Here is a 10831-nt window from a genome sequence, read left to right as displayed (position 1 = left end):
GGGTGGGGGAGGCACTCTATCCTGACATCTTAACTATACCTTCAAGATGCTGCTATACCCAGTGTGCTACAGGAACTACTGGGTGTATGGGAACACAGATTCCTGGGGTTCCTGAGATCAGGCTTTCCTTTCTAAAGAGGCTCCCTTGATCTGCAGCAATGTTTTTTATGTGGGATCATGTCTTAGAGCATTTATCACTCCACAAACTTGGAGGTGCTGTGTGGATAGAGGACCCGGGGCAGGAAAGGCAGATTCATGTTAAAAGGAGATGCCACCACATCCAGGCAAACAAAGAGAAAAAAAATGCCCTCAAAAGATATAATTTCAAGCAAAATTCCAGGGTAAACCAACCTTGAAGGGAAAATTGAAAACTAATTTACATCTAAGAGTTTGTCCTGCAACTGAGCAATGGAGAGTGGATTGCACTTTCTGAATTTGTCCATCATTGGTCAAGCCCTCTTTATACAGAGCACATAAATGTCTAAGAGGCTCCTGCTCTCTTCACTGTGGACACAGTGGCTCTGTCCACCCATGAGAATTCTTCCACAGAGTTGTCTGTGTATACCACCTGAACCAAGGGCACATGGGAGCAGGAGATGGGAAGGACACGGAAATGAGACAGGAGGAGATGTAGGTGTCATGAAGACAGTGTCTGCAATGGGCCTGGTCCCTGTCCTTGTGCAGCACAGCCTGGGGGAGAAAACCACAGATCTGCAGCCACCTGGTGTAACCTGGGGTGGGAAGGGCTTCAGAGAGGCAAAGGCAGGCACCGTATGCAGCACACGAGAGCCTCCAGTGTGCACCTTGCCTATCACTGGGCTGCCTCCTCATCTTCCTATCCTCTAGAATAAAGAACAAACACACACCAAGGAGCTGAGTTTAGTTTTATTAATAAGATTGCAATCTGCTCCATGTACTGGGCTCACAGACACCAAAATCATTCTCTTTCCATTTCACAGTTTCTATGTTCCTCCACTCCCTTCACTATCACCCCTTTTGATCACTAACCAGCCCGTGTTAGTACTTGTGTTGGGATGAGATGTACTCTGAACCTCACATAGACCTTCAAGGGGCTCATATTTTTGCTCAGAGAATCCCATCTGAGAAGAGCCATTTCTTTATTGGGCCAGAAGGGATTTACAGATCTTGTGGTCCAATAAGCTGTTTACAAATGTCTTTGCTCAAGATCTCACGGTGATTATGGGAGGAGTAAGGGCCAGAGTTGAACCTCTTGGTGCCTTGATGACTCCCTATCTTCCTGAGATCCTGGATTATTAACAAATCCAATTTTTGTATCCGGAAGAGTAGCTCCTGAGGCAGGCAGGTAGACAAAGCCCCATCCTTGATAAAGATGGACATTTGGTTCCATAGCAATGAGACTGTTGCTTTCCTTCTGCTCTGCCTTGGTGGCACCATAATGATTCTTGGCTCCATGGGAACAGCTCTTCCTCCCTTCCTGAGACTACCAGTACCTCCACATCAGAGGCTAACTCTTCTTACATGAGGGAGCAAAATGCCATCCCCTAGGTCAAGAAGCATGCAAGAGCTTTGAAAGGGAATCAATTGGAGGCGATAGCTAGAAGTTCTCATGAGACAGGAATGTTCTCTCCCCACATGGCCAAACAGTTAGAGGCAAAGGTACAGTACTGGGCTAATGATAAATTGAAGTAAATCAGATTGAGCAATGGGTTTTTTCCCAGTGTGTAGCTTTTCATGTCCAGACCCTATCCTTTTGGACCATCATCAGATCACTGTATCCCATGGTAGAGCCACTTTTCCTCACCTTGGGTGCAGAAATGGATGCTGGGGGCGGAGGCATGCTGTGTGGGCAACTGGACTTGTGTTTGACCAAGCACAGGAAGTGGTTATAGTGAGGGTGTGCTGTCCTTTAGGACAGCAACCCTGCTTTCCATGTACCTGGAGGTTGAATCCTGGATCTGGGTGCCATACCACCATGTCTCCATCTGAGAAATCCTTTATAAGATTTTATAAGATCCTTTATAAGATGGCTCCATCTTATAAACCTTTATAAGACACTTAAAATTTTGTGTGCAAAAGCAGGAGGCATTTTTAAAATTTTCTTTAATTTTTTAAAAAAATGTATTTAGTACAGGGTCTTCAGGGTCTTACTACACAGATCAGACTTGTAGTGATCCTCCTGATTTCAGCCTCCCAAGCGCTGAGATTACAGGTGAGTACCACCAAGCCCAGTCTCAGTTGCTGTCTCAGTGTACCCCGAGGGTGGGGCTGGCATGGCAGGCTGGGATTGAACCTCTGGTCCCTGCATCTGCCTAAGCAGGCACTTTAGTCTGCTGAGCTATCTTGCTGGCCCTAGGAGGCATATTTTTAATTAATTGTTATCATATTTCTCCAGAGTATAAGAGGAGTGCTTTGTCTAGTAAAGTGGACCTCAAGCTGAGAGAAAGAGCCAACACTGAATTGACTCTCTGAGAGTGGTCCTGTCTCCTCACATAGCAGGGCTGGATACCTCTCCTTGTCCCCTCAGGGCCTGGTGTCCCCATGGAGTCTTCTCAGCACCTCCTTGACCAACACACACATAAATATATATCCCAGCTTTTTAATCTCCTGTGGGAGGACTTCTGGAGACAGAACTCAGTCTCTTTTTCTTATACTTGGGACACAAAGAGCTTCTCTAGCTTTGTTCTAAGAGATCAAACAAGCACTTCTTGCCATGTGCTCAAAGTCACGTTTTTCAAGTTTAAACTTTTTCTGAAAGTGAGAGATTGAGAATAGAAAGGGAACAACAGCAGCCAAACAAAATCTCCACCTCACTGCAAAGGAAAGGAGTGAATCATCTGGAGTCTAAACTGGGCCTTGTCCATCTTCTCAGGGTGTCGGGCAGAGGTCTGGCACTGCTCAGACCTGGCTTGTTATTGTTGTATGCTGGAGGGTCTGAGATACAAAGCCTGATTTAAAAAATGTGGTATATATTTACATAAAAAGAACTTAGAACAGCAAAAATCAGGTTGTTCCTGCTCCTTCTCAGTATCTTCCCCCTTGCTTTGAGGGCACTTATCCCATTGTTTTGGCCACTTTTGGCAGCAGTTCTAGAAGTCTTCTTTCATGAATGTCTTTATGAGTTATAAAAATATGGTGAACGCTGCTGCTGAATGCCATCCAGTGGAGAAGACAGGCTCTTCACATGACACTGTTTCTCATTCATCTTATGTACCACAACTGATGCTGTGTGACTTCTAGCTCTTTCCCAAAGTCAAAATGACCATGAATATGAATATATTGCATTAGTGCAACACTTTGAGGCAGCCAGTAAAGGAGATAAGCTTTGTGGAGCTGCTGCAGGAAGTGGTAAGAGCTATGGAATAAATGTGTCCAAAATGAAGGGGAGGATTTTGAGAGAGGATTCATGGCAATGTGTCTTCTACTGTAATGAATTTGTTTTGTATTTCAGTCCCATCTGGATTTTATGACCACACCTTATATTCATTGCACATGAACACTGAAAATTGGTGCATTACAACTTCGCAGGTCCTGGGTGTTATCACTTGTAGTACAGTGGCCAGATCCAGTGTGGAATGCCCTCCAGTCCTGCTAGCCACAGGAGTGATGCAGGGCAGGCCAAGTGAAAGCTACACACATGGTGGGTTTACAGCCTGTGTGTGAATCTCTGTGCTTAGGAGTACCTGGACTTTGTTTTCTCATCCACAAATATAGATGGGTGCCTCCTGGGCATTGTTCCAGAAGCTGAGGACACAAAAGCTGATGAAGCAGAGCTCTGTCCTGATGGAGCTCACCTCCTCAGGAGAGAGGATGGGCTATAAATCACCTTCCTAGGTGCAGGTCATTGGCACAGTAAGTTTGATGGTGAACAGGGACAGTGGGAGCAGAGATGCTGAACCCTGCTGGGGCCTGGTCCATGGAGGAGGGGAAATGGGGCAGAAGGAAGGAAGGAGAGGGCTTCCCCAGACCAACCAGCTATTCAGGACTAATGATAGAGGCATGAACTCAAGCCGCCTGTGCCTGATGCCTGTGGAACCTCAAACTTTAAGGGACACAGCTAGCAAAACTCACCCACACCAGTACAAAGAGAAACACTGTTGTTAGTATTCTGACAAGCAAGCCCATTGGTCCAGTAGGGACACACAATCTCCATTTTGTAAGGCTCTTTGCCATACAAACATCCTTGACCAACCAGTGCAGAACAGAAGTTGGTAAAGCCTCTGTTCAGAGCCACACATGGACTCAAGGAGCCCACATGGGACTGACTCCCCGCACCCACACTGGGACCCTTGGCTGACCCCGGTAGGGTGAGATCAATGGACCATCAGGGCAGCAGGTCCTGTCTGCAGATGCTCTGGGTCTTGAGTTGGCCCTGAGGTATCCTTTTGGCCACTCAAAGGCCTGGGCACTGAGTCCCCAGCAGCAGATGAACAGACATGGTTTTCATTAGGCTCGGGAACTACTACTTGATTTAAGCCCTTGCTTAGAACTGTGACCCTCTTTCTTCAGTGCTGTTTCATTTGTGTGGGATGTGTTGCCTTGGAATAATGGTGACAAGCAACATGGATCTCAGGAGCTCCGGGTATTTGAGTGTTGATATATTGTTTTCCTATGTGTTCTGCTGAGAGCTCAGGCCACATTCTTTAGAAAGCAGAAAGGTGATTTTCAGATTGCTGTTAGGTTCCTTTAGATCTTTCTAGAGTAACTGGTCTATACAAACTAGCCCTCCTCTCCCACTCTTAGAAGGCTGTGCACCCCTGCTAGAAATAGCTTGGATGTATAGTGTTCTCCAGACGGTCTCAGTTGTTTTCTTAAAAACTGCACAGACCTTGGGTTATGGGTAATGGAGGATCGCAGCACCCCCTTGAAGGATGTTGACAATGCAGTGGTCAGCTGCTAATTAGCAGAGCAACTGGGTAGAAGCATTCTCTGTCTTAGGATAGTCGCGGGAGTCCTGGGAGTGCCGGCCAAAGGATCACACCTCAAGGAGTCACTTTGGTTTGTCCAGTCTGGCCAAGCCTGGCCTTGTGCCATCTCAAGGTTGCACTTTCTCTTGCTTTTAGCCATGTGGGATGGGGTGCAGGGAAGGTGTCAAGAAGACACTTGACGTATACAGAAGCCCCATGGCACCTGGGGGTGATCTGGGTGCTGCATGGCTGGCACTTGAGTCCTTGCCCTCTTCAGCCAAAAGGGTATTTTTCAGACTGCCAAGCAGATGGACACCAAAGAGGAAGCCCGGTCTTTTGACTCCACAGCCACTGCCCACTTGCTGTTCAACTGTGGGCTCCAGCATTATCCGTGCCTCAGCAACGTCAGAGAGTAACCTGCTTAGGGCTTTGGGCTAATCGGATGACCGCTCCAGACAAACTGGATTAGACAGGCAGAGGTCCAGAGGAAACTTGTAATGCTTGTTTTGTTTTTTTAAATCATCTTTGAAATATACATTACACCTCCAATATATGAGGGATGATCAAAATATACAGTGAATGTTTACAATTTCAAAAATTGTTACAGGAAGAGATACACGTCCACAAATGACCCTCAATCCCCCCCCCCCCCAGCGCACACAACTCATTCTGTGGTTCTTGCCACTTTTTGGAGCAGCTCTGGAAAGTAGCTCTGATGTCTTCTTTTTTGAGTATCTTTTTTTAAAATTTATTTTATTGAGAAACAAATAGCAGTGAGACAGTTTCAAAACCAATTAATAGGACACTTTCAATAATTAATACATTGCATATTGTTGTTTTTGTAGTGGTTATTCAGAGTACAAGATGCAGACATGATATCCTGTCCAAACACTCAGTATAAATCTTCTCATTGAATTAAGAGAGAGTAGCTGTATATCTATCCTATTTTGCATATATAGATACAAAATGGTCCTTCATTTGTATCCCTTTTTTGTTTAGTTTTGTCAGAGATGGGTATTCCATTGGCATTTAAATATTGTAAGTGCGTGAATTCGGCAAAATAATCTAATGTAGTCCAGTAGTCCATCATAGTAGTGGGTTATCCATAGGACTGGCAATATCAGAAGTTGTTGACTTGAGCCCTTTACAGCTCAGCATATTAATATGGCTTTACTTTTCATACCTCGTTATTATACTTTTCTGCTGGATGGTCAGAACCATACATTTATAAGCACAAGATGGTTAAGGCAATGATCCTGAGAATCTTCAGCAGGTTTTTTGAAACTAGCAGTTAACTGGCAGGATTCTCACCCTGACTAACTATATATGTTGATACCTGTGAACTAAGCAACTGCACTGAACAGCAGTGTGTAATACTAGAGTCATGCTTGGAATGCCTGTCATTGAGTATCTTTTTGGGTTGTGATCATAAATATGGTGAATTGCTACTGCTGAGTGCCACCCAATAGAAGGGCAGCCTGTAGAAGTATGACACTGGGTCCTTCTGCACCGTAGTTGCCAGGCCCAGCCCTGTGTGATGTCTGGCTCTTGCTCAAACTCAAAAAGCCCATGAGAGGTCAATGTTTTGAATATATTTGGACCATCAAGGCAGCCAGGACAGCACAGCTAAGGACACTCAGGAATGAGGACTCCAGGGCTGCAGCAGGAAGTGGCAAGACTTTCGGGAAAGGGGGCTTGAAGCAAGGGCAAGGACTTGAGGGGAACAGACAGCGACTTATTTATGTTGATACATTTCTTAGCGTGAGCACTCCAGTGTTTTGGAACTGCACCTCTGGTGCACAGTGCTGTGCCGAGAGCTGCAGCGGCGCCCCGGCTGAGAAGGAAGCGGGAAGCATTTTGATGCAGTGTTTGCATGTTGAGTTCATTTCAATAGTGATGAAACTGACTGTGAAAGCAGCACATCCCAGAGCAGACATAATGAAGAAGCTTTTATTTTTGCACAGCTCAAGAGAAAAATTTTGAAAAGATAAATTTCTAAATGGAGGGAATATAGACGTTTTAGATTGATAGAATATAGATCTCATATTTTCTCAGAAGGTAGCCTTTCATTTCTTTTGCATAAAAAGCTGCCTGTGGGGATGCAAACAATAGACTGTCAATATGCATTAAATTCTACAACTATGGCAGGGACAGGAGACACCCTCAAGTGCACAGACTCCGCTAGTCTTTGGGCTGGGAGGGGTCTCCCCAAGAGCTAGGACCTGTTCTGCGGGTGCTCTGTGTTTCTAAGTAGGAAATGGTCTGACTGAAAAGTATACAGAAGGAAGGAAGGGTGGGAAAGCGAGAAGGGAGGTGGGGATCAAGGAGAGGAAGAGGGTGGAGCAGGAGCATGTCCCGAGAGGGCAGCAACCATAGCCCTCTATGCTGGAGTCCAAGGTGGCCACTGGAAGCACCTGGACGCTGTGAGTGTTGGGCCACCCTTTCAGGTCAGGCCCACAGCACTGACACAGGGACCTGATTATCCTTTCCTTCTAGGGAAGGAGTTGAAGTAGGGTGCTGGTTCTGCAGTGGGTTGCGTGCTCTGCCTAAACACATTGTGTAAGGGGGACGGGTGCAGGATGCGGCTTCCACCTCTTAGGAACAAACTCTGCAGGCACACCATATGGTGAGCCACTGAAACAGGAAGGAAGCCAGAACTCAGATTTCAGAGGCATGGCACTGCTGGTGAGGAATTTCCCTCTAGGGACAGAGTGGATTGGAGGCAGCACATGAAGATGGCCTGTGGTAGATGTGAGCGCCAGCCATGTGTCTTCTTCCTTTCTCATGTGGATGGGGGCTCTGTGCACTGTCAGCAACTGCTTCCCATAAAGGGCCAGACAGTGGACAGCTTAGATCCATACTATCTCTCCTGTGACTACTCAGCCCAGCCACTGTGGCCTGAGGACAGTCACAGATAACATGCAAAAGAGGCCTGATGTATTTGGCCTTCTAACAAAACTTTATTCACAGAAACAGCAGTCAGCTGGACTTGGCTACAGTCCCCTACCCTTGCTGGCTGAAGGGCAGGTTGCCAGGGTTGGGCAGGGATCAGAGGCTTGGCAGGGACTTAGAACACCCAGGCCAGGCTCTGGCGATGGAGCCCAGCCTGCTTCTGTGGTTCGGGGCCCAAGAGCAGAAGCCGCACCCTCTTTGCTCTTCTCAGCGGTCTCCGCAGAGTTCAGGGCCTCATCTTCTTCGCTCCTTTATTAAGCTTTGCAATCTCCAAGCACAAGCATCCACAGGAAGAGAACCAGGCCATCAGCAGGAGATAAGAGGAGCAGACATGGAAATAAAGGCAGACCACCTTTTCTTTTTTATTTCGCTTAGACAAAATGCAAAGAGTGTCTCATCAAATTAAAAAATAAACAAAAAAAGAAAACCAAATTGATCCCCCCGACCCCTTCACTGACGGCACTCATCCTAATTAACAACAGAAGATCAAATGGAGGACCCGGATTCTAATGGGAAAGAAAGGTGTGTGACGTGACGAGAGCTGTCTCCTGCCCCCAAATCAACGTTACTTTTAAATTCACAAATAGGCTAATTTCCCCCCAATTTTCTCTCTTGACTCTTGTGTGATAGAGCTTCCAGTCAGAAGGTTTATTTAGTCCCCATGCACTTTGTAGAAAATCAGTAAAAACGCAATAGCCTGTGAAGATCATAAAACTGGACTTCTTTCCCAAAAAATCAGAGGCCCAGACAGATGGAGCTCACCCTCAGACGGAAAAAAAGCAGGAGAGTCTTTGCACTGTCTGTGGTTTCAGTATTTTCTCTTTTTTTTTTTTAATATATTTTGGCAATTTTCTTTAATTATAAATATTGGAATTCCGTAAAAAAAAGGTAGCTTTGATTGAATCGTTTAAATTGTATTTACAACCGCTGTCCACCATGCTGTGTGTTATACCAGGGTGTAAGACTTGGCATAAGGATTGTTCCCTTTCAAGTGGCCCCGGGAGTCGAGCAGGGATTCCTGGGAGCTGCTCATTTTAGCTGCCTGTCCCAGCTCGGCCCCTTCTCGCTGAGGTAATGTGGCCACGGCCCCCTGCTGCCACGACTGCCCTTCTCGTGTGGACGAGGTGGAGGAGGCAGCCTCCAGGGGGATGGGCTCGAGGACCGTGGGGCGCTTCAGGGTCCGGCTTTTCTGAGGCTCCAAGCACGCTTGTCCTAAAGTCAGGTCCCTGCTGGTGCCTGGTGCGGCTCGGTTTAAGAGGAAGTCCATTCTAAGGTACGGAGGCAGGTGGATGAGGTCGCCTGCAAAGAAACACAGACAGTGAGTGGCTTCCTTCGGGCAGCTCCCTCGTGAACACCCAGGGCGCCGGAGTTGGGCCACTGGGGCTTAGAGACAGAATTGTCACTGTGTGCGGGGCTCTTTCCAGTATATTTTATTAGCATTCACCACAGGAACAGGTAAAAAGGTCTTGCACCTTTCTCCCATGTGCACAAAGAACGGACTTCCCTATAGATAGTAATTTTGGTCCTCCCTACATACATGGTATGCTCAGATAGTATGTGAATGTTTAAATTTAAAAAATGTATTACAAACAAAGACAGTGCCATGAATCCTCCTCTAAATCCCCCTCACTTTGAACTCCCACCGTCCTTGCCACTTCCTGCAGCAGCTCTGGAATCCTCTTTCTTGAGTGTCTTTAGTTGAGCTGCCCTGGCTGCTGTGATGTCCTGAGTCAACTCACAATTTTGACCTTTTGTGGTCATTTTGGCTTGAGGAAGAGCTGGAAGTTGTATGGTTCCAGATCTGGTGAATCAGCTGAGAGGACACGGTCATGTTTTAACGAGCCTGCCTTTCGGCCGGCATTGGCAGCAGCATTCACCATGTGTCTGGTCACACCTGGTAAAGACGCTCAGGAACGGGGACTCAGAGCCACTTCAGAGAGTGGCAAGAATGAGGGGACGGTGTGTTCAAAGCAAGGAGGAGGATTCTGAAGGGCATTCATGGCAATGTATCTTTCACTGTAATAATATTTTTTATTTTAACAAATACCTTAATTTTTTTTTTTTTTTTTTTTTGGAACTGGGGATTGAACTCAGAACCTTACACTTGCCAGGGAAGCGCTTATTCCACTGAGCCATCTCCCTGGCCCCTAAATACCTTAATTTTTGATCACCCTTTGTACCTGAACCGGAGAGATGGAGCTAACAGGATCCAAACACCATAGCCAAGGAAAGCCTACACCAACGGCCACGTGTCTGCGGGGTGCACAGCATGGCCACCGAACCCTGCATGTGGCTTCAAAGGCTGGGAACACTGGCCCTGGGGACAGGCGCAGGTGTGCTAAGGGAAGACTGGTAAGTTCAGTCTGCAGAGCTCTGTGGCAGGCTCCTGGACAGCCGTCTGGGAGGGATTCAGGGAAGATAGCACCTCCCGTTGCCTTCTTCCTGGACTGTGCCTCCCTCCTGTGTTGGGTACAGAGGTAAGAACAGATGAGAGCTAGCATCAGACTTCTGCTTCCTGTCAACATCCATCTCTCCCTTTGGCTTCCAGGGTGCCATGGCAACACACCTCCAGGGCTCTCTCAAGAGCACCCATTTTGGGGAGAAAAAAAGGCTGGGGGTTGGCCTGTACCTCTCCTCTGGGGAGATGGGGTTATCACCTCTGCCTCCTCCTTCTTCTCTCTTCAGCCTTTCCCAGGTCTCCCCAGTCAGTCTGGCATGGCCCCTCTGTCTTGGCATCAGCCTCCTGCAGAACCTGAACAGCCCTGGTTTCCATGCTGTTGGTTATGATGTCACTGGCCTGCAGGCCTGGCCTGTGTGCTGGCTGCCACACTCTGTGGCTGCTCCTTGCTCCTCCTGCGTGCACCGTGGCAGTCTCTGATGCTGCTCAGTTCTTGTTCCTGAGTGCTCAGTTGCCCTGTGATCTCCTGGCCTCACCCTGTGTCCCATCTTCTGCTTCTCAGCTCTTCCTCCCTAGATCCTTTTCTTTTTTTTTT

General features: G+C 47.2%; 1 protein-coding gene across 1 annotated transcript in view; it reads right to left on the bottom strand.

Moving 5' to 3' along the window:
- Positions 1-7826: 7826 nt before the first annotated feature.
- The window catches only part of Dscam (DS cell adhesion molecule), a 643291-nt gene continuing 640286 nt past the window's right edge, over positions 7827-10831 (bottom strand). The window contains exon 33 of the mRNA XM_004631794.1: positions 7827-9137. Coding sequence (XP_004631851.1) covers positions 8785-9137 — 353 coding nt within the window. The 3' untranslated portion in view covers positions 7827-8784. The remainder of the gene's footprint in view (positions 9138-10831) is intronic.

The sequence above is a fragment of the Octodon degus genome, unplaced genomic scaffold (genome assembly GCF_000260255.1).
Source record: "Octodon degus isolate 3935 unplaced genomic scaffold, OctDeg1.0 scaffold00045, whole genome shotgun sequence".
NCBI lineage: Eukaryota > Metazoa > Chordata > Mammalia > Rodentia > Octodontidae > Octodon > Octodon degus.
This window is presented reverse-complemented; position numbering and strand designations above follow the sequence as displayed.